At 41.0% G+C, this 23,193-nt stretch overlaps 2 protein-coding genes and 1 pseudogene across 2 annotated transcripts; 1 reads left to right on the forward strand and 2 right to left on the reverse strand.

The window, feature by feature from the left end:
- The first annotated feature begins 3,430 nt into the window (after positions 1–3,430).
- On the forward strand, positions 3,431–6,662 carry LOC147983609 (MLO-like protein 1). The gene is made up of 13 exons (XM_087543038.1): positions 3,431–3,611; positions 3,709–3,987; positions 4,158–4,274; positions 4,372–4,423; positions 4,531–4,622; positions 4,717–4,791; positions 4,872–4,960; positions 5,085–5,134; positions 5,284–5,324; positions 5,513–5,722; positions 5,884–5,951; positions 6,029–6,089; positions 6,301–6,662. The coding sequence occupies exons 1-13, from the start codon at positions 3,486–3,488 to the stop codon at positions 6,502–6,504; spliced, it is 1,464 nt and encodes a 487-aa protein (XP_087399164.1). The 5' UTR covers positions 3,431–3,485; the 3' UTR covers positions 6,505–6,662.
- Positions 6,663–9,587: 2,925 nt separating this feature from the next.
- On the reverse strand, positions 9,588–9,748 carry LOC147983610 (U4 spliceosomal RNA; annotated as a pseudogene).
- A 1,133-nt stretch (positions 9,749–10,881) lies between these two features.
- On the reverse strand, positions 10,882–20,997 carry ESP4 (HEAT repeat-containing protein). The gene is made up of 28 exons (XM_048698532.2): positions 20,695–20,997; positions 20,145–20,304; positions 19,967–20,062; positions 19,768–19,882; positions 19,521–19,683; positions 19,135–19,306; positions 18,664–18,789; positions 18,053–18,514; positions 17,389–17,976; positions 17,120–17,188; positions 16,335–16,451; positions 16,007–16,252; positions 15,315–15,362; positions 15,090–15,233; positions 14,522–14,599; positions 14,381–14,443; positions 14,183–14,290; positions 13,934–14,014; positions 13,782–13,829; positions 13,281–13,355; positions 12,895–12,990; positions 12,714–12,794; positions 12,539–12,610; positions 12,249–12,293; positions 12,079–12,162; positions 11,595–11,698; positions 11,336–11,508; positions 10,882–11,179 (listed from the first exon to the last, which is right to left on the reverse strand). Exons 1-27 carry the CDS (start codon positions 20,880–20,882, stop codon positions 11,358–11,360), a joined length of 3,780 nt encoding a protein of 1,259 aa, XP_048554489.1. The 5' UTR covers positions 20,883–20,997; the 3' UTR covers positions 10,882–11,179; positions 11,336–11,357.
- Between the last annotated feature and the right edge of the window lie 2,196 nt (positions 20,998–23,193).

The following is a 23,193-nucleotide window of genomic DNA, read 5'->3' on the forward strand; positions in this document are numbered from 1 at the left end:
GAAAAATAAGAGTTACCATCCATGTCCTAGTGAATGGATCTTAATTGGCATGAAACACATTGTACGTTTCATGCATAAATGGCACCCACTTAGTGCAGCTTAATTACCTTGAGTAAGCGCTGCCGTTTAAGACTTTGAAGTTTCATTCGACAATGCTTAGTGCATGCTTATGCGTGTACATAAATAGATAAAGCATGCTACACCTTATGGTATGGAAAAGTGACGGGAATAAGAACACACATGAGAGTTTCCCGTGTTCTCAAGTCATCAAACGACCGCTAAAGGTAAAGAAGGAAGAGTTCTCTAGCCATCAAGAGATCGCTAAAGGTAAAGGAGGAAGAGAGGCGAGAAAACTCGCTATGGCGGGTGTCAACATGGCCCAAGGTACGGATGTGTAATGTTGCACATGTAAAGGGTTTTCTCTGCCCTCGCAAAAAAAAAAGGGTTTTCTCTGGGTTGAATCAGTTTTGTGCTAATCGATCTTGTTGCTTCCGCGATTTTGTTAACATGCCTTGTCAATCACTGTACATTTCCGTAAACATGTTTTGATTATGGGACAAACATGTGAGATGTGTGAGTGTGATCTATATGCACCTCTGCTCGAAGGATGCACACGTAAGTTGGCATATCAGTACGTGACTCAGTGTCGCAATTAATCACCATCCTGCCTCAGATTTGCACTATGATCATCACGTCATGACTGACCCAGCGGAGGGATGGATTTGCCATGTCCTCATGTCCGTTCGGTCGGCTGGCTGGTTGGTATCTTCCACGAAGCCATATCCTCATGTCCAGAGAAGCGGGTAGAGAGTTCGGTTGACTTGATTAGACTCGCTGTCCTCTAGTCGTCTTTTGATGGCTAATATGCACACGCACAACATATAGTCGTCAGCTAACCATCCGCGAAATGTGCACTCAAGGCACTTACAATCATTTGTGTAGCTGCCTTTCGAAATGGTCTTATTCGTTGCTGTCAGCCAATCATATACCTCATGTGCAACTAGGACAAACGGGCGATTAATGATCATATGTAGCTGCATGCACCAGATGCACCCTCACCAGGTATCTCATTGCATTCGACGACCAACTACTCTTCTTCCTTATAATTAGTTCTAGGACACCCTCACCCATATAGAAATCTAGCTAGGTGCATGCATGGTATGACCAATTCATCTCAAATTTTCAAAGCACACGGTTTGGTAGATAAACCACTTCCTTAGTTGAAGCTACACGACCAAGTTAGTCCGGCCAGTCTAGTTATTTTATGGTTGAAAATAGAGGCAATATTTATCGATTAGGGAGTATCATCCATAGTACACTAATGATGAAAAATATTAGTTCTAAGAGCAGGCGAATCATGTTATGAAACATTATGGACATTGCACTACTACTTCTCTCTTATAACTCACCAAGGGTTTACTGGTGTCATCGAACAGTCACATTGCCGGTTTGGTGCTAGTTGCACCCATGTTCATCACGGTGAAGAGACTTTATTGCCTGCCGTGTAGAGGTTAGCTTGACGCGCTACCCATAAATCTTATTCCCTCCAAGGGTGTAGAAGGAGTAGCTACTTGATTCGGTGTGTCAGTGTGTGGAACCAGGATGCTTACCGGTCTTTGTGTTCACACATTAGCAGCCTACTATTGGTTAAGTCTGTTAAGCTGATAGAAAACAAAAGCTGACTTGGACAACATTAATTGCTCTCATCAAGAGATTACAAGTCTTTGCAGCTACTTAGGCAAAGTCTCTATCACGTCATGTGCCTACAGAAATACTCCTATATTGCATGGCTGGAGGTTCACTTTGTATATTGATGTCCACCTTCTTCCCTTAGCAACATGGAACTAAATCTTGCTTCAGAATTTTTGGAGTTTTTTTCATAGGCCACATCCACACGTCATAACACATTTTGTTGGTAATTAATTATACATCTGTTCTATAATTGCCGACGATCGTAGAATGCCCCCCTGCAAAAACAAAAGAATGCACACATCTAAATTAACGCTGACAACTATCAATGAATAAATAGACCATTTGGATAAACCCCTGTCCACTGCATGGATTGATGCACCCATGTCACACCTCTATCTCGTCGATTGTGGGGTGGGGGGGGGGGGGGGGGGGGGTTGACACGACGCGCCTTGCTGGTGTGCCAGCACCTGCACCACCATGCCACGGGGCCAATTCGTTTTTCTCGGATCAGGTGGTTTGCGCTCAGGCCCATCCCTCAGCAAACTGCCTAATAAATTAAACACTTCCCCTGAAGCAAATATAGATATTTAATGCAAATTATTTTGCACTTTGTGTAATCTTGAACAAATTAGTAGCATATTCGTGCACATAATGACCACAATGTTATACGCTTACATATGTGTTCATACTTCATACATCTAAAATATATCTTCGTGGGGCTTTGTTGTCTAAATCACAGCCGAGTCAATAGACTGCACTAGCTAGGTCAGGACCTGCACCTTGCCCACAGGACAGGACTGGACGCATGTGCATTTGAAAACCAAAGGCTTCAGACTTCCACCCCCAACGATTGACCGCCGCGTCCTGCGGCGACTTTGATTTTGTAGACGCCGCGTCGCAGATTGAAATGTTTCTTCTTTTGTGAAAAGCTAGATACTCCAATGGTGCCTTTAGAGAAGCTAAAATAATACCACTACCCTACCCGGTCAACAAAAGAAGAAGCTAATCAACACCATTTTTTTGTGTTCCTCGCAAAAAAAACACACACACACACACACACCATTTTTTTTGTGCTGAAACTTCCAAGACCTCCGACCTGCTTGTGTGACGAAAGTGAGAGGGAGCACCTGGGCTAGGTCTTGAGTTCCTTTAAAACTATTTTTAAGAAAGAAAAACTAGAGTTACGACTATAAATTTGAAAATTTCGGATATATGACCTCTTCCTTGTTTAGCGGCAACGGAAAGTGACTCATTGTAGACAGCAAAGTTACCAAAAGCCACACTACAAAAACTGAATTTCGGCAACAAATTAACCAACAACAAAGACTAAATTCAATCAAAATTATCAAATCCGATTAGACAGTTGGGAACATCATACGAAACCGGCCTGTTGGCATGTATCCCCTTTTTCCGTTTTGTGCCTCCTTTCTAAAAAAACATCATACAAAACAACCCAGACTAACTAGTTTTTAATGAGTTTCCAGTTCGTTAATAGTAGTGTGGTAGACCGAAAATTGTAATGTGATGAAGAAACGAAATAGAAGAGCACTCTATAAATATAATTGTAATTGATCACATGGGACATGTCAGTGGAATAATAGCACTAGTATTCAGGAAGGTAACAGGTTGTTTCTTGTTTTCTGGTGTGCAGCTTGGAATATGATTGCTCTGATCGTGCCAAGTCAAATATGACCATGTAAGTAAATCAGTCTCTATCTATAAATTGATCAAGAACAGGTCTTGCCTGTCACTCCATTCTTACGACAAGGTGTTCTTGACCAGTTTGGGACGCCATGGCTGGCGGAGGAGGGAAAGCCAAGCCGCTCGAGTTCACGCCGACATGGATCGTGGCGTCGGTCTGCTCCGTCATAGTCATCATCTCCTTGCTCTTCGAGCGCTTGCTCCACCGCCTAGGCAAGGTACGTGCTTGCGTGCCCCCACCATGAGAGAGAGACACACATCGAGTCCAAGCGACCATCAGCTGAACAGCTTCTGGGCACGCGCGTTTCCATGCAGAGGCTGATGAGGAGCCGCAAGAAGCCGCTGTACGAGGCCCTGCTCAAGGTGAAGGAGGAGCTGATGCTGCTGGGGTTCATCTCGCTGCTGCTCACCGTGTTCCAGGGCCCCATGGGGAAGCTCTGCGTCAGCCCGGGCACCATGCACCACCTGCTGCCCTGCAAGCCGCCGCCGCACAAGACGGACCACCTCGGCGGCGCCGTGTTCACCGGCGTGATGGGTGGGGCGAGGCGCCTCCTGGCTGGAGGAGCCTCCTCCGACGAATACTGCCTCAAGAAGGTACAACTGAATTGGTGCTTGATTTTGTCTATGATACTATGCTTTTCCTTTTTTTTTTCTCTCGTCTTTGTCGATCGAAAACTCTGGTATATTGTTACTACTTTAACTATTTGACCCGTTCCACGATATTCTTATCCAGTGATTCATTTGACGCCATTTGACATATGCAGGGCAAAGTTCCACTACTTTCATCTGAAGCTATTCATCAGTTACACATATTTATCTTCGTGTTGGCAGTCACTCATTTCGTTCTCAGTGCTATTACAGTCCTTCTAGGAATTGCACAGGTACATAGTACTAACTAAAAGTCCAACTAGAGGTTTGTTAGTAACGCGTAATTAGTGTATCATGATTGTCCTAATTACCATGTTAATTGTTGTTCAGACAAGAAATTGGCGACATTGGGAGGCCAAGATCCAAGAAAATGATGGTGGTGGTATGTTGCAAACACTTCCCTAGTTTAGCTAACGATGACTTCACAAGTTTTGTTCAATATAAAGTTGTGTTATATTCTGCTTATGAATGTTGGGTCCTAACTTGCAGCACCTAAAATGATCAAGCATGTTCAAGAATTCAAATTTATTCAAGACCACTTTAAAGGTCATAGAAAACGGTCGAGGATATTTGGTTGGATGGTATGTTTTTTTTCTTATGTCTTAAGTATCGAAACAAAATGCATTTGTTATTTACTTTGGAATTGGGGTATAAGACAACTCATCATCTTTTTAGCGCTCCTTCTTCAAACAATTCTATGGATCAGTCACTGATGAGGACTACACAACAATGAGACTTGGTTTCATCATGGTAACCAACCTACATTTTCTAGTAAATACTGCTAGTGGAATCGAAGAAATTTATATATAAGCTTCGTTCCTTTTTCACAGAAACACTGTAAGGGGACACCAAAATTCAACTTTTATAGTTACATGATTAGAGCTTTGGAGTTTGATTTTAAGAAGGTTGTCGGTATCAGGTAAATGTTCAATGCCATTGTTACAAAATATGTGACCTACTTTTTTTCTAAATCATTTGCAATGTCTATATCAATTACCAATAGAGAAAAATATCGAATTGATCTCCATGTTATGCTTATGTAGTTGGTACCTTTGGGCCATGCTGATGATATTCCTACTATTGAATGTTCAAGGTATGTATCACTAAAGGCCATAAGTACTTACATAACTCTTATTGAGTTAAACTCTCGCAAAATATTTTTATAAAATTTTATTTGGTTACATTCACTAGACAATATTTTTATGTGAAAAATAACTCCACTCTTGTTTATCGACATTGCAGGGTGGTATGTCTACATTTGGATAACCTTGGTTCCATTCATTGTAAGTAAACATGATTTACTATCTATAGAAAAATACATAAAAGGAACTTCCGCTGCATGTGTGCTTGTTTTAAGGACTAAATAATAATTATATGCCTTCATATAACTTCCACAACGACCTTTCAAACTACGGATGATCCAATAAAGGGGCAGGGTTATGACATCAACTTATGTATTTGTTTTTGGCAGATGCTACTTGTGGTAGGAAGTAAGATGGAGCACATCATTACGGAATTGGCTTATGAGGTTGCCCAGAAGCATACAGCTATTCGAGGAGATTTAGTAGTTGCCCCTTCAGATGACTTCTTCTGGTTCCACCGGCCTAAATTAGTCCTTCTGTTGATCCACGTCGTCCTGTTTCAAAATGCATTTGAAATTGCATTTTTCTTCTGGCTCTTGGTAAGAACAATAAATAATCTAGTTGTACTCGACCAAATTTACTTGAAGTATTAGAGAGTGTCATAACCTTCAAACAGATTATAAGTTTAGGATTTGCTAGTTCCAAATTGGAATCTAATGAACGAAAGTAGAACTAACTCTGGCATTTATCAACCTTGCAGGTGACATACGGTTTTAAATCATGCATCATGGGGAAACCAGCATATGTTATTACTCGAATTGTCATAAGGTACATAGAAATCACAATAATAGCAATACTGTGTTGAGAAATCTTGAGAACATACTCATCACTTTTCCTTCTTTCAGCGTAATCTGCCAACTCCTTTGTGGTTACAGCACCCTACCACTATACGCTATCGTCTCTCATGTGAGTTCAATTCATAAACTTGATAAAATTGTAGTTTTGTTGGGATTTAATGCTTCTTTTGTCTTGAAATTTACCTATAAGTAGCCATTCTTGAGCAACACAAAGCTTGCTTTCACAAATAGATACCATTGTAAAGGTTTTTATTGACATGGTAAGAAAAATATTTCTTATCGATCGTTTTATTCTGATTTTGTCTCATCGTTTTGTGTAGATGGGTACTTCTTTCAAGAAGACTATATTTGATGACAATGTGACTGAAGGCCTTGTCAACTGGGCTGAAAAGGCTCGGAGGCGCACAAGAAACCCAAATAAAATTACTACAGAGCCAATTGACGAGGCAAATGGTGGCGCAGTTCAAATGACAAATACACATGCCAACTCATCAGTGGAGCAAGGGACCGCTAGGCTATTATAATTGTGTACATTGATTGCTTTACAAAGGGTCATATAGTAACAATTTCGACAATTGTAAATATATATGTTTTAGAGGACAAAAATATCTTTTGATAATGCTAGTTATTTATGTGTTCAAGACATTATTAATTCTTCCTAACGAACTGCTCACCTTCTCTACCCCTCCCTCAGCATAAATGACAACCAGATGATCCATATATTAAATATCATGGTGGTGTTGATATTACCAGTTTGTGCCTATCTAACCATGCCTAAAGCTCTCATTGATATAGCTCTGTTCTGAATAGATAAGCTGGAAGGGTTGTGTTAGTAGTCCATTTTGTTATTAGAGATAGTCAGTTACAACACTGACTCCCCCACCCCAACAGATTAGAGTATCAGAACGCTCCAAAGATTTATTTTGTGTTGCTGGTATTTCTCTGAGATATAATCAGGAATATGATATCTATTACATAGCTCTTCCTTATGTTGCCGAAGTGATCATGAGTTTATACACTCATTTTGTTTATACACTATGTTCGATTAGGTTCTGCATTTATCTGTACCATGTTACTGTATTATGTTACTAAAAAAAATCTCTCTTAAGTGAATGAAGGGCTGCTGCAGCTCATTGAGTTTGTCACATCATATCAGTGTGGTCAGCAGTGTTTACATGTTGTCTGAAAAAAACCTTAGTTAGCGTTTTCCTTAGTCTAACCTTAACCCAATTGCATGTATTCATGTATTTATGTTTTGCCAGTTGTTTGCTTGTTCACGTGTTTGCGTATCGAAACAACTACGTAAGATACCTAGCTAGTTGTGTGCTGACTATACTTTCCGAGTTCTCTTCTGTGACGTGTTTCTGTTTTCATTTCCGACTTGTAAGTTCTGTTGTGTGTGAAGTATTTCTATTTGAGTTTCTAACTTGTAAGTTTGCAGCATGAAGCATTCTGCCAACACACTCACATTGTTGCCATGTTCTTTGTCCCAGTCTTTCCCTGTAATGGCTTACTAACCATTTGCGGGTAAAAAAACAAGAACATGTACTTCTGATCCTTGAGCTGGACAATGCCATTTGGAGAAGAAGCTGCACGTTGGGTACAAATTACTACAGTTTCAGACTGGCAAACTGCACAACCTTCCCTTCCTTTCATTTTTTTCTTCACCACATTTCCATGTTACGTAGAACAAACGCAAGAAACATCTGAATTTCTACGGTAATTTAATCTAAACAAACACTTTAGCTGCTGGCCAACGTTGCGGTGAAACTGTAACAAAAGGAACAATGGCAGCAGCAAAACCACAAGACGTGATTTGCCTCCCATTTCTTCATCCTCTGCTGCATCTTTTGGTGGTTGGACATCATCGATGCCTTTATTTTGGTTTCTTTTTTGGCTGCCGTTGACCTGTAAGTAGGCCCTTAATCAACGGACTTGAAGTTGCCTCAGCGAGGACTGCTCGGAGACGAGGCCTCTGGCCGCGTCGGTCTCGAGGAGCAGCAACGTGTCGCAGGACTTGACGGGACGGTGCAGTCATGGAAGAGAAGAGGGCCCTGACATCCCGGCTTAGAGTGCAGTCATGGAAGAGAAGAGGGCCCTGAGCCATGACACAGCTGTGTTGCCCTCACCTGCTCCTCACCTGCTCCTCGACGACCTCCTCTGCCCTAGGTCATCTCCCAGAGTAGTAGTTCAGCCTCAGACCACGGCCAACGCCACTAGTAGCGGCGGCAGCGTTCGCTGTCATGGCAGCAGATTAAAGGAATGGAATTTGCAGTTACTTACGAGCATTGAAGCAGCACAGCAGCCAAGACACCACTGGCACTAGGCTTGAGCTCAGACCAATCTTCAGTTCAGCAGCACAGGGGTGCGATGTAGTGCGCTCAACATCTCATCTCGTCTCTTATGGAATGGAGAAAGAAGTGAACTAGTACTAATCATGATTTTTTTTTTAAATTGTGGGGTGATTATGAGCAGCATTAGCAGATGAAGAAAACCAACGCGCAAGACAAATGGATCCGTAGGTGATAGGTACCGCCGGTGGTCAAGTTTCGTTAGCTGCAAATGGACGGCTACCAAAACACAGAGATATACAAATCATAAGTTCAGATATGGGGCTCAAGGCAAACGCCATACCGTCTTCAGTTCCGTCAGACTGAACCTGTCGATGGCACGGCATCACCTTGTGCCTGATGATGCGTGGCACAAACTTAGTTGAATGCGATGAAAGCAGCCACCCACCTTCACCCCGGCTTAGAAAGCTTGACATCGAGAGCATGTGGCCGTGGGCAGCCCTGGTCTGTACCTTTGTGCGTTGGAATGGCAGAAACTCACAGAAGCCATTCAGAGAAAATCTCGCAGGTTTCAGATGATCTGCATGTACAAATAACTTCCTGCAGGTTTCAGACGATCTGCATGTACAAATAACCAACCTCTGACACTCACAGAGAAGCCTGCTTACCCAGGCATCAATGCATTTATTGAACTCATCATTTTTTTTTTGTTTTTTGTTTTAGACAAACTCAGAAGCTTTTTATTCAAACGTCACAAGGTTTAGAGGGATGAAATCAAGTCCATTGGGCTGACCTGACCTAACCAAACATGGCGGCGAACCCCCAGGGATAAGATGCTTCACAAGCTTGTGAGCCTCGACATTCGAGCTCCTAAGTTCATGAATAATATTACAGGTAACAAAAGTACTCTTTCTATATATAGTTTCATGTATGATGGGAGCCATAGACCGCATGAATAATATCAGCTATCAGCTTTGCTATTGGAATGCTTGGTCGGTATCAAAGTAATACTTGAATAGATCATTGGAAGGCTCCGAAAAAGTTTCTCAGGTATTTGCAATGGATCAAGGATCACATGCTCACATAAAAGTGATCAGGCCATCTTGAGGTGATTGGTTACACAGATTGGCATCATTTGAGGCCACTATTGAATCACTGTGGCTGTGGAATTTTATGTCATGCCTTCAAATTATTGATAATATTGAAAATTTATTGTGATATTTCCGCTGCAGTCTTCTTCTCAAAGAATGATAAGTACTCGAAAGGAGCAAAACATATAGATTTGAACATGGCGGATCTGCGAAAGGGTATTGTAGGGCTTTACCCAGTCCCGAAGGAGAGGGAGCCCTTTCAGAAATTCTCAGTGGCCCACCACAGAGGGAGTGCCAAAGAGGGGGTTTGGAAATAGTTTTCAACCAGCAATTGACGCGCCTCGGTATTACCTCACTAGCTGCGTCATTGCCCCAAGCGCAAAGATGCCTCCCAACGTGGGCGCCCCCCTCCCTCTTATAGCCGAGCTCTGCACCCAGCCCCTCGTAGCTAGCCGAGGTGGGACTAATAATAACGTTCTCTGTCGCCCGGTTTCCCGTTTCTCTCACGTCGGTTCAGCATCGACCAGGCCTTTTCTTTCCCACGCTGCCGGCTCGTCGTTGAAGGCCCATCTATCTGGCCCAGCGTATACAGCAGATTCTCTATCTCAGCCCAAGACTCACACGATTCTCTATCTATCTGAAGGTATACGATGCTTTGGATGGTGGCTTCAGTTTTTGAAAATTTTATTTGAATCTCCACTTACGTCAGGGCAAAACGAACAGAGCATTTCTGTGACCGGATAGTACGTACTGAAGCTGTCCTGATGTGGTCGAGCAGAGAACGTATAATCACCGAAGCTGTGCGAGGCATTTACATTTACATTTACATACAGTTGCAGTTCAGTTTACTGAACCACTATCTCTTTCTTGGTAATCAAATGACAAATTATAGCGTACTGCAGTGCTTAGTGCGTACATTGGCTAATCATCTGCTCATGTGAGCCCTAGCTTAACCTAACAGGCTACTCTATCAACATTAACAGACTAATTAAAGAGAGCAACCACGGCTTCTCCCGCAGCTGAAAAAGGAAGTGGGCTGGCTTGGCTAGTCGAGGAGGGACGAAGCTGTTCGTCTGTTCTGGCTCTCGTGTTCGTCTGTGCTAAAACCGAGGCGGGTTTGCCATGCTCAGTTGCTCACCAACTAAACTTGCCATCCTCGAAGAACATAATTGGCTAGGGAAAACGTCCGATTTGCTAAAAAATCTGCCAGATTTGTAGTGGAGTCCAAGCTTTTTTGTTTTGTTTGCAGAGCCGGCGGCATGCCAAACCTAGCCTATGTCTGCAGCAATTTGACACGCACTACGCCATTGGTAACACTGGATGGAGAGCAAGCAGAGGAACAGGCCACTTCTGTAACTGGGTAGCGAGCTCTTCACACAAACAAACAAACAAACAAACTGCATAGTTCGAGAGATGCTACTACATTCCATTTAGCAAGAAAGATCCTCGTCACACAAAAGTGTCCTTCTAATCCCGAGCTCAAATGCACCGTTACGAACAGCTTAATAGAACAAGATAGTACACAAATTCAGAACTTTTTTGACAACAAGCCTTGTTTAATGTTCTACATACCACTTTAGTGGACTGGAACTACAGGTTACCAAAACAAAAGAACAGCAGGGCTCAGCAACAACTTTCTCCTACCACTATTTTCAAATTCTTAGCGTAATAAATGTTTTATACAAATCGCGCAGCAGCTGAACACTGCTTCGCCACATGGTCTTGCCATGCCATCTTTCCCGGTACTACATTAATGCAGGCAGCACTTCGTCGCCTGCCAAATGCCTCCATTCTGTTCCAGCAAATACAGAGAAGGCCTGCGATATATCACCGATCAGTCCAGATCATTAACGGTACGCAATGTCCGTATCTTCCCTAAAGGAAATACAGAGACACAAAGAATGCCGTTCCTGATGATCGAACAAACAAGGGTATATATATATAATCAATGATATGCTGTGGGAGGCACTTACCAGCACTGCTGCGGGGGAAATGTCAACTGGCGGCGGAGGATTCCTGAGTTACTTCCGTCGTGGCCTCTGCGGCGGAGCTGCTGGTCTCCGCGGCCTGGTTCTGGCTGCTCTGTGCCTCAGGTGCGGGCTGCTGCTGTTGATCTTCGGCGAGACCCAGAACCACCAAGATAGATCTGCCCACAAAAAAAAGGCATAAGCTCCAATCAGATCCAGCCCCACGCATTTGAAATTGTATAGTGAATAGAGCAAGGCGACAAACCTCGGGAGAGTTGATCGCACGTTTGGCTGGCTGGCATGCTCGACCAAGGGCGCCTTCAGTAGAGGGTTCTTATTCAGGGCATTTTCGAGTTGTGGAGCTGGTAACTGACAAACCGAGTGTGATGTTACGGACAAATCTTGATACACGACAGTTTTTTCTATTTTTGAACAGGAATAATTATGAAATTTGGTGCAGGCTTATGAGAAAAGTAAATATCAATCGGCAGTTTAACCTTCAACTATTAGGACGTTACCATTTCTGTTTCTGGAACTAACTATTAGATAAAACAAAGAGTTGTTTGTGGCACTCGCTAAAATTTTAGTATACATTATCAACACATGATGCACTCTGTACTAAAATTTTAGTACCTCTTGTACGTTAATGAAAAAAGAACAGCTAACACTTGATGCACATCCTAGAAACTTTTCTTGCATACGAAAGAACACATGTAGTAGGTGTATCGGGAGAAGAGAAGTGAACAAACCTGCAGTAACACACCATAGGACTGAGGTTTTGTCAGGATAGCACACTTCAGGAATCCTACCCATAACTTCGGATATTTCCATATCTGCCATGACAAAATGATGACTGAAAAGCGTCAGAAATGAAACAAAAAACACTAACTGAATTCATGTCCAACACAAAAGTGAGCACCTGCTTGTTAACAAGGCGTGACATGATCTCCATCACAAAATCCACCTGCAAGGAAGTCTCACTATCAGGTTACAATATACCGGGTAACAAATCAGCAAAACTGAGAGCTGTTGCCTTCAGCAAAACTGAGAACTGTTGACTTCAGCATGATGATAATGCATAAACCACACCAAGATCATCCATATCCACATATATACTTCGTGCCAGGCAAGTCTCTCGCATGCTAGATTAGAGCATGAGGTACATAAGCCATATTTCTGACACAAAATGGGTTCAGACAATTGGCTTACCAAGGCAGGAAATGCACTTATCGCTTGCATAACAGTTCGCATGAACAGCAAAGGTAGGGGAATCTGTTCAACCTGTGGAAACACAAGGATTTGAGGAAAGAGCCAACAGAGTATCACATCATAAGGCACATAGCCACATACAATGGAAAATGTGATAATATCCAGAAATAGATACCAGTTGGTTTAGTGCTTTTGCCAAAACTTGCTGAGTGAATGTTGTCCTTTGCTCGAAGCAGGCAGCACATGCATCCATAACCTACAGAAAATTAATATAAATTATCACTCCGTCAGTGTAGCGAATTAACTCGCCAAGTGATGTGAATTTTAACAAATGGAAAAGTGGAAAACTAACAGACCTTTTTCAGTGGTATTCCTTCTTTTTCAGGATCTATTACATGAATCGCAATCAAAATTTCTGATGGGTCAAGAATAGGGCCATGTTGTGGTGATCCCTGCAATAGGTAGGAAGTTATGCTGCCTGATTAACATTGCATAGAAGAGGAAAGACCTTAAAACAAACAAAAGGTGAAGCATATTAAAGTGACTTGAGAAATAGAAGTCCAAGAGTGAGCTAAATAAGTTTTCCAAGAAAACCTTGAAGGTACGAAATTTTACATAAAGTGTGCAAGAAACACGCTCAGATATAAACAAACACTAGTGCTTTATTTCTAACTTACAATTGATGAACCAGCATAATGTTTCAAATCATAGCCAAGGGAAAAAAAGTAGAGAAAAAACCAACCTGCAGGATTCGAGAAAGGGCAACTTGAAACTTATCCACCGGAAGATTAACAATATTGGGAAACACAGACAGAATCTGAAAAAAGGACAAAACAAAGAATAACTAACATGAAACTACATACAAAACATAAGTTATACCTTGGCAGCAATGCCTACAGAATACATGTGATATCTCGACTATAATTCTTAAATTTTTGCTCCACTAATGAACCAAGTCAGTTACTGTCAAGGTCCACAACCACTGGTTCGAGAAATAAATCTAATACCAACCAGAACATGAGTTTTCTTTCAAAACATTAACCATTGCCCACAACATGTTGCCATGTCAACTTAAATTGAATATAACGTGAGCATTTCAGCTACCATGTGCACACTTATTACGTCAGCTATTCATTAAGTATAACCACCATATACATTCTATAGTACAAAAAGGTAGACATACAGTACATACTGCTAATTATTTTTAATATCTTAAATGTTCTAAGAATGTAAAAGAGAAAACCTCATCTTTTGGCAGATGAGCCATGACTGGGAAAAGGAACTCAGTATCCTGCAAAATGAAGACAATGTTTTGTAAATTAGAATCACACAATCTGATCATAGAAATGCCAGCAAGAACTTGAAGCTTAACTCAGATAGAGAGAAGTAGATAACCTTAGTTTTTGAATATAAGTTCTTTATGGAAGAAATCAGATCTTGAGATGGCACTGCACCATCAGTGAGAGTCTGTAAAACCTGCATGACAATGTAACATATCTTGGATTATACAAAAGCAATCAAATAAAAGAAATTCAATGATCAAGTTATATTTTCATGAACCCTCTTTCCCAAACATTGTAATGTAGAAGTTTGACAAATAGAAGACGGCATATCTTAATAGGCAAAGAAAAGCGCAACTTGCACCTGCATGAGTAGGCCCCGACAGTCAGCTGGTGGATCTGAGATGATACCAAGAAGGTCAGGAGAGGAACGTATCGTGCGAATCAGAATGGGTACTTGTCTGTGAACTGCCTGGAAAACATAGAATTTATGTTATAGAAAACGAGCCATGGCGGATTGAATAAGATCTAATGGCATCACAGAGAATGTCGGATGCAAGACCTGTTTGGCAGCCTGTGGAAGACTGCCATATATTTCAAATACACGTCGGAGAAGGGAGTGCTTCTGCAGTAAGATACAAACCATATGCTGTTAGTAGAATTCACACAATCAGACAAAGGGTTACAAAGGAGAACTACTAACCTTGGTACACAGAGCAAAATACAGCGACATCAAAGTTAGAGCATCTGCTACCGAGGATAAATTTTCTAAACCACCATCCTTCAAAAACAGAAAGTCAACCAAATTTTGCTTTGAAAGGAAACGGAAAACAATGAGAGTTATGATGCTAAGAGTACGTCCCAAGCCAATATATTATTAAGACACCTGCATATCCTACTAATAATGTTTGCACCTCTTTTCATTTACAGCAGTATACTTAGGGATGCAAATTTGGAACCTTGAGGGTACCCTCCGACCCTCCTTGGTTCAACTAAGTGAAAGTAAATTTTCAGAACTCACACTACTTTTGAAATTTTAGTTCATTTGGTTGAACTAAGTAGGGTCGGGGTGTACCCTAAAGGTTCCAAATTTGCATGCCTAAGTACACTGGTTTATCAATATTTTCTCTGTTTTCAACAGTTTCTCTTGAGATTATTTATCAACTTTATAATGGAATACAACGCAATCCGATTTAAGAATCATCTAAATCCATGGTGAGTTCAGATAGCAGCAAAGGAATATGTGAAAGAAATTAGAGCAGGAAGCAAACCTGGTGAACCTCGGGTGTGGCCATCTCAGCAGCTGACGCAGATTCAGCCGCTGGAATCACTTCTAGGACTGAATTAAGTTTTTCATTTGCAAAATCTTCAATCCTTTTGGAAATGCTTGCCATGGGAAATAGTTTATTTGCTACCTGTTATTACAAATGACAAATGAAGTGAACAAAATCACATATGTGCACCTTTCTTACAAGCAGGAAGGATCAAGGGATTACCAAACGTATTGCCTTCATGCGGACCTCATCTAGACGATTGATTGAACTCTGCAAGAAACACTGCTACTTAGTGACATAAGAAGGGAATGGCACTAAAGACTATACTTGAAGCAGAAAATTTGTACTAGATCATAAAAACAAACCAGTGTGGAAGTTTTATGCACTGCAATTACATGCTCAGAGTTTAATCCAAAGCTCATGTAAGTGAAAGGGAAATATAAATGATTGACCATTTCTTATATTTTAGTGTTCAGCCATGCTCGAAAGAAGCGATTAAGATTGATTTAGTGCTTCACAATGCTACTAAACATGCAAAAGAAAATGGAACTGAAATCCATGATATGTTTGCTATTATTTACATTGTGCCATCAAATCAGAAGTCAGAACAGATGTCCCAAACGTGCGCTTGTCAGTTAGCGACCAATCAGACAGGAGCAATTTCAACATGGTCCCTCTTACCTTCTCTTTTCACATGGGAGGTAAGAAGGTAAGAGTACCCACTACTTAATGAAATCAACGGTTCAGATCTATTATATACTCTTACCTCTCATGTGAAAAGAGGAGGTAAGAGGGACCATGTTAAAACTGCTCGACAGACGGATGATATTAATAGAGCTATATGGCTAAGCAAGCATATCCCACATATATGTTAAAATATTTATCAGTAATATATCAGGGTATCCATACAGCACCTGCAAAGCAATGTCCAGACATCTGTCCCGATTTGGAGGTCTTAACATGATAAGGTTCCAGACAGCACTTAGACCTTGAGTTACCCTGTCACCACTCTGAAGATCCTTGTCCTGCTTTTCATTATTTCCAGGAGAACATAAACCCTCTAGCAATTTTAATACACCTTCTGGTAGGTATGGCATCTCACAAAGCAATTTGCCAAGTGATCTATCTGAAGCCGGAAACATATCACGAAGATTTTCAGCCTAGGCAAAAAGGAAAATGGTCAGTCATGATACAAAGAAAAGGTAGCTGTGTCAAAGTTACCAAAGTTTTAAGGAGACATACTATTGTCAGAACAAATGATTCATAAACTGATGTTGCAGTTCTAGATGAAAGGAAGTCCTGATCCTGTTCTGCCTCGCGATATAATCTGTTCAGGATGCCCAGTGTCAACTCGTGTCCCTGCTCAAGGAAAGATGAGTTAGAAATCACTGGAGGAGGCATATTGAGTGAAACCATGTAAGTAACCACATAAGCAAACTAGGAAGGTTGCACCAAACATAAAATGGCAAACATTATCATATAATAACAATTTCTACCAGTCTGTCTAATCTTGCTACATGAAATCAAGAACACATGCATAATAAGCCAACACAATATATAGATGAACAAGAATGATAACATGCTTATTCACTAGTTCACTTATTCAATCACTGGGTCATTGGTTGAACAACAGATCATAGACATGGTACAAATCTAGAAAAGAACAAATTATTGCAAGTGATGGTGAAAAATATATTTATGTTCGTTTTCATTTGGCAGAAGTGTTCTGGGGGTTTGTTTTTCTTCTTTTGTAATTCTACTGGTATTTTGTTGCATCTGATTCTCTGCTGTCAGACAGGGTATCTATTGGCTCCTAGGACAAGTATTCTATGCAAGTACTTGCCAGTAATAAACTTGACTGGATATACGTATCAGGTGGCTGAACCTGATTCCCACCTTAGTTCAGACACCTAAGTAGGACAAAGCTCTGATTTGGGCTTTTTTGGGGTTAAATCACTAGCCATCCAGTTCTTTCCTGGATAATAACTAAGATAACACTTACAGAAAACCATTTATACGAGTCTTACCTCCTTAGTTACATAGTCAGATAGTACATGCTTTTTGAGAAGCTCCCAAGGGTCCAGCTCCAAAGGAAACTGCATGAGAAAGTACCGTAAAATAGAGAGAGCATGTCAATAATACAGTATACAAGAAACTAGAGCATAAGTAACAGTTCAGTGTTTCTAGAGAAACTGATTTGGGATTTCTAAATAGCCAAAAAGTGGTGCACACAAATACGATTAAGCAAAGTTCAAGGCAAAGAATGGTACTCGACAGGAGGAATGGTGATCAATACCTCAACACTTAGGTGAGAAAGCAACGGAAGACGAGCTTTCGAACCACCAGACTCTACTTGCTTATCTCTCTCAAGAATACGCAGAAACGCTTCTTTCTGAAGGAGATCTTTAGCCTCATCGGTCAGGTCGACATTAGTCACAACCAATTTTGGAAGAACATACTGTGAAGTAGGGGCATTCAAAGATGAAAACTGTGACTGGCTTCCGTCAATAGTAGAGGAGCTTGGACTGCGAGTTTCTGAACATTGAGCCAAACTGATACCAACAGAAGAATTGTCAGCTGGCAATGGAGTAACAAAACTGCCAGAATGTTCTTGGGTTCCCTGAGGTTCTGTAGAAGCATGGGAAGTTTCTGATGATTCCTGAATCTCCATCGATAACCCAGTGGCATCTGCAGTGGGCACTTTAGCCTCTACCATTTCTATATCTAGTGGAACTGCTGAACTAATGTCCTCCTCCTTCGGTGTTTTTAATGCAGAAGGAACAGGAGAACTGACAAGAACTGGTATGATCTCACCAGCAGCAGATGTCACCAGAGCAGAATCCTTAGCTGGAGGTGCTTCAGCTTGATCAGTTTCACTTATTGTCTGAAATGGAGGATTCAATAAACAAAATGAAACAAGAAAATCTAACAAAATAAGCAGGGACAGCTAGAGAAACTACCTTCCACAGAGCCTCTAACATCGGAAAGCGACCTGAAAGAAGATTCCGACTAGGAGCAACAGAGGACTGGCTAGTTGAAGGATGTTGTCGTTGATCTACTTCAGGACCAGAAACTGGCAGGTGTTGCATGTTAACCATTACAACCTCTGCTAATAGGTCAGCAGCGATACTGGATGACAGGATTTGTAGTGATCCAGCAGCTCTGTCGCCTTGCGCAGCTAATGCAGCAAACATACCAATTAATTGATATACAGCTTCAGAATTCTCAGTTCTTGCAGGGGTGGGTTGATTGGATGATGAATCAACAGAGGCTGCCTCGGTATTTCTCTTGTTTGCCTCTTCACTATGTTCCTGAGAATCATGTGATTGTTTGACCCTTTTACTGGAATGACCATCATCTTCTAGAATATTATTCATGTCATCAGCCAGACTCCGCTTGTTACTGTTGTCGGTGCTTGTTTCCTGTCATAGAAACATAGTTTATAGTTATTTTGAAACACTTATAGATTGAATCAATACTTGGTGTATGTGGGTGGGTGGGGGTGGGGGAGGGCTCATTGCAAAGGTTGGAATTTGCAGAAGAGATATAATTTAGATATAGAGGTACATACTGTCAGAGGCAACGATTCGGCCCTGTTTGACGTGTCTCCAGCACTCCTACCAGCATTTGAATCATTTGCAGCTATTGAATCTCCCTGGTTTATAATATTTTGAGCTTCCAATAGACGAGCTCGCCACTGAAAAATAGATCTTCAAATTAGTAAGAATGCACCTAGAGCGGATTCTGAAAATGTAAGCATTAAGTGAGAGATGTCATATACTCCCTCCGTTCCAAAATATAAGTCTTTCTAGAGATTTCAATAGGTGACTACATACAGAGCAAAATGAGTGAATCTACACTTTAAAATATGTCTACATACATCCATATGTTGTAGTCCATTTGAAATATCTAAAAAGACTTATATTTCGGAACGGAGGGAGTACTACTGAAAAAAGCATATGCATATCAAGTAAAGTTCCTTGACAAAACAGATATTATACATGGCATCTTACAATTTACTGCAAGAAGGTAAAAGAAGTACCGGCTCAGCACTTGAATGTGTACATTTCAGGCATGCATCAATGGCACTCTTCAAAGCATGGAATGCGCCTGGAATTTGCACTTTGATAATGGTATTTGCTGGGTCCAAAGAAAGTAAAACTGGCAGTATGCGTCCATAAAAGGAAGGCCTTCTTTGAGCAATAGCCGAGAGACTGGGAGAAGTTGATATTAGAAGATGAAGTAAGAAACACATGCATCAGAACATATACAGATGCTAATGTAAAGGGCTATAACCTGAAAATTTTCTACAAAAAGAATGAAGAAATGACACAGCACCATCTTTCAGGAAATTTATTGCTCGAAAGATGATATAAACCGTACATGCACAAAAATAATAGTAATGGAATACAAATGGATGAGACCAACCTAGTAACAAAGACAATGATCATTGAAGTGCTGAGTAATCTTATTTTAGGAGACTTAAGTTGTTCTAGCAACAGTCCCAGGCTCTGGCTGGCTTCCATGGCTAGATCACCAACATTAAGCAAAGGGTGACCTCCCCTTAACCATGCTATATTGAATCCCATATCTGCAAACGGATGACAATTTATCATGTCGTAAATCCAATTTTAAAACAGGCCATTTGTATAAAGTAGTACAGCACATGTTCCACCTTCTGTAGCTTGGTTTGGTGGATCAGATGTGATATTAGGATCCGGGGTGTGCATAAGAACTGTTTTTTCAACAAACTTAACAGCCAGCATCCTGACTCCTTCATTGCTGGTAGGCTGACATGGAAATGCCACAAATGAAAGAAACTGTAAGCCGATATGATGCAATTAACTGGATGCAAAAAGAGGATAGCGGCTTACCTGAAATGCCATGAGCGACACCGCTGATTTAAGCTTGAGCATCCATTCCCATGATGACTTGAGTGACTCGTCAATCCCCCCACTCGAGAACAAACCCTGGATTTAGAACCGGCAAACAGCAACATGAGCCAAAGTCCACACACAGGCAACTCTTAAAGGTGCTGCTGTTAAGAGTTACCTGGATAACGAGCTCTTGCAGTACTTTGGCAAATAAGTCTGTTCCTGTTTTAACAGCCTGTCTCGCAACCGCCGGCGTCTCATCGTTCAAAAGATCCAGCAGAGAGGGCATCATGTCAGGTATAAACACAGTGTGCTTTGACCCAATCTCACCAATCATCCTATGTCAGGTGGACGAGTTGAATTAAAACATAAGCCAAGATATGAGCATATTTCAGTGCGTGGCGAAAACAATATCAGATGATATCATGAGAGAAAGCATTCAGCTGCCATTTCACCACATGAAACCTTAGCATTTGGTACTAGTATAAATTGCACATTTGAGTAATTGGCCACTGCAACGTATAGAACTCCAGAACATTTATAACAGAAACTACACATTTGGTTAACTTTACTGCTACTTTTGTTGATGAATTCACTATCAATTTAAGTTATCTCGAACCGAATTGGCAGGAGGCTGCAAGGTTAAGTTGCAGACGAAACTGACTAGCGGGACAGAGCACTGAAGTGCCCCGACGGAATGGCCGAATAAGAGGAGCGGGAGCACTCACTCGACGACGACCTTGCGCACGGGGCCGGCCTCGTCGGCGCGGAGCTCGGCGAGGCGGGGGACGAGCTCGTGGAGCGGCAGCCGGCGGAGCCCGCGCACCTGCAGGAGGCGCGGGCCCATGTCCCCGGCAGAAGCGTCCAGCTGGGGAAGGCCGTGCGGAGGGAAGGCCGGCGGGAGGGCCACCGCCATCGGACGGTCGGACGGAACCCTAGCTCCGGCGATCCCCGGCGACGCGCGTCCTGGGAGTAGTGGTTTCTCCCCCACTTAAAACCTTTTTCCTGTTTCTTGCTTAAATTAATGGCTCGGCCCTTTTGGTGCCTTTAAGTATCCAATCGGGGCGTAAGCAGGCCTGTTAAGTGTGATGGGCCGAGCAGCGACAAGAATGAACTCTGGCTTTTGCGGACTGAACCGTGATTGCCTACTACGATTTGAGTTTTGTTTTTTCTTGAGAGAGAAACCTGCGATTTGAGTATGTCGGTCTAGCCTACAGCTAGGCCGCTCACGGTAGTGCAGCAATAGTTTGAGGCAGAATATCATACGGAAACCAACATTTGATGAAAACCGGTAAAAATCACGAGAAAAAGATGTTTTGAAGTTTTAAAAAAATGTGGGATGTTAAGAGTATGATGTTTTATTGCCACACAAATTTTCAAGTTGAAACACATTACGAGATGTGAGCTATGAAAAAGACTAAATCAGCATTGAATAGCATAGGAAACCAATATTCAATGAAAAATTCATGAAAACCATATTTTAAAGTTTCAAAAAAATCTGAAAAAAATGTGGGATGTTAAGAAGGTGATGTTTTATTGCTACACAAAATTTCAAGTTGAAAAACATTACGAGATGTGAGCTATGAAAAAGACAAATTCAGCCCTGAATAGTGACATTACTATTTGGGACTATTCAATGCTGATTTTGTCTTTTTCATAGCTCACATCTCGCAATGTGTTTCAACTTGAAATTTTGTGTGCCAATAAAACATCATCCTCTTAACATCCCACATTTTCTTCAAAAAAATTTAAAACTTCAAAACATCTTTTTCTCATAGTTTTCACCGATTTTCATCGAATGTTGGTTTCCGTATGATATGCTCCCGTTTGTTCCTCTAATTTTCTTTAAAATTTTCATGACATAAGAAGAATATTCATATCCTTTGAACAAAATTTTCACAACATTTACAAAAATGTTTAGATGTTTAAGAAATGCTCATGAAAATATAAAAATTTCTCTCATAATTGATTAAAAATATTTGTGACATTCAAATAATTATGCATGATATATCAAAAATGTTCAAACGTTTAAAAATATGTTCATGATATTTTAGAAAATGTTCATGAAATGTAAAATTCTGTTCGTGCAATTTTTAAAAAATATACATAGCATATAAAAATGTTTTTCTCATTTGAAAAGAATTTCATAAATACTAACTAAATGGTTTGCTTGTTTTACAAAAATGTTAATGCCATTCTTGAAAAATGTTCACTATGTATTAAAAAATGTTCAAATGTGCATTCTACAAATGTGTGACATGTATTTGAATAAATATTCAACATGAATTTGAAAACTGTTCAACATGCATCTAAAAATGTTCACCTATACACAAAAGATATTTGAGATGTGTTACAAAAAGTTGACATGTATTTAAAAAACAGAAGGGGAGAGGGGAAAAGAAGACAAAAGCTGGAAAAAACAGTAAACCGATGAAGGAAAACGTAGGAAAACAAAAAAACCACACAGAACAGAAGGTTCGTAAAGCCAATCCCAAATGTTGATTTTTTTTAGATAAATCCCAAATGTAGATAGAACCTTCCGACAACCGCTCGCTAGGTTGTTGGGCCGGCCCACTCGAGGAAACATGTAGGCAAGAGTTGTTACGGTCTCACAATAAGAGAGACCTAGCATTTATGCTCGGCCTTGGTGGTATTTTGCACAACAAAGATTAATGAATTGCACAGTGAAGATGTTTTAAAGAAATTTTAGCACTATTATTATGTACTAACTCAACTCATTCTTCATCGCAGGATCAAACATATGCATCAACATATATGGTATGAGTTCAGCTTCACCAAATGAATCTAGGGCAAGTTGTGAGTGTTGTCAGCACACATCGCCTCCAGCAGCTCTCACAAAAAAAAAACTCACCGAGGTGAAAAACACACAAGTTGAAGCTATCCAAAGCTTCTTCTACTATTTATCAAATGTGTGATACAACATATTTCTATTTGGATACCACTAGAGGCTCTCACACATCAATATTTCACCATATTAGGATGCGTTTGGTTAGAGATAACAACAACAAGATTTGGAGCCGCATGAGTTAGAATTGAAATTATATTCCATCAAGGTATGGTGGAACCCTAACTTGAAAAGAGATAGGGTGGTGGATCTGAACTTCACAACATGGAGAGGGAGCTCCCTATGCTTGAAGTGTACATAGAACATAACTCTAGAAGGCTTTAAAGTTCATCGATCTCCTCATAGCTCACATGGAGAGGAT

The sequence above is a fragment of the Triticum urartu genome, chromosome 2A (genome assembly GCF_056163025.1).
Source record: "Triticum urartu cultivar PI428250 chromosome 2A, HENAU_Tu73, whole genome shotgun sequence".
In the NCBI taxonomy this organism is placed as follows: domain Eukaryota; kingdom Viridiplantae; phylum Streptophyta; class Magnoliopsida; order Poales; family Poaceae; genus Triticum; species Triticum urartu.

Coding starts and splice junctions, on each gene's coding strand:
- ESP4 (XM_048698532.2), bottom strand. CDS start 20,882: ATGGCGGTGGCCCTCCCGCCGGCCTTCCCTCCGCACGGCCTTCCCCAG. Junction 17,189..17,388: donor TTTCTCACCTAAGTGTTGAG/GTATTGATCACC, acceptor TTTCTCATGCAG/TTTCCTTTGGAGCTGGACCC. Junction 14,444..14,521: donor ATTTTGCTCTGTGTACCAAG/GTTAGTAGTTCT, acceptor ATCTTACTGCAG/AAGCACTCCCTTCTCCGACG.
- LOC147983609 (XM_087543038.1), top strand. CDS start 3,486: ATGGCTGGCGGAGGAGGGAAAGCCAAGCCGCTCGAGTTCACGCCGACA. Junction 4,961..5,084: donor AAGAAGGTTGTCGGTATCAG/GTAAATGTTCAA, acceptor ATGCTTATGTAG/TTGGTACCTTTGGGCCATGC. Junction 6,090..6,300: donor TATACGCTATCGTCTCTCAT/GTGAGTTCAATT, acceptor CGTTTTGTGTAG/ATGGGTACTTCTTTCAAGAA.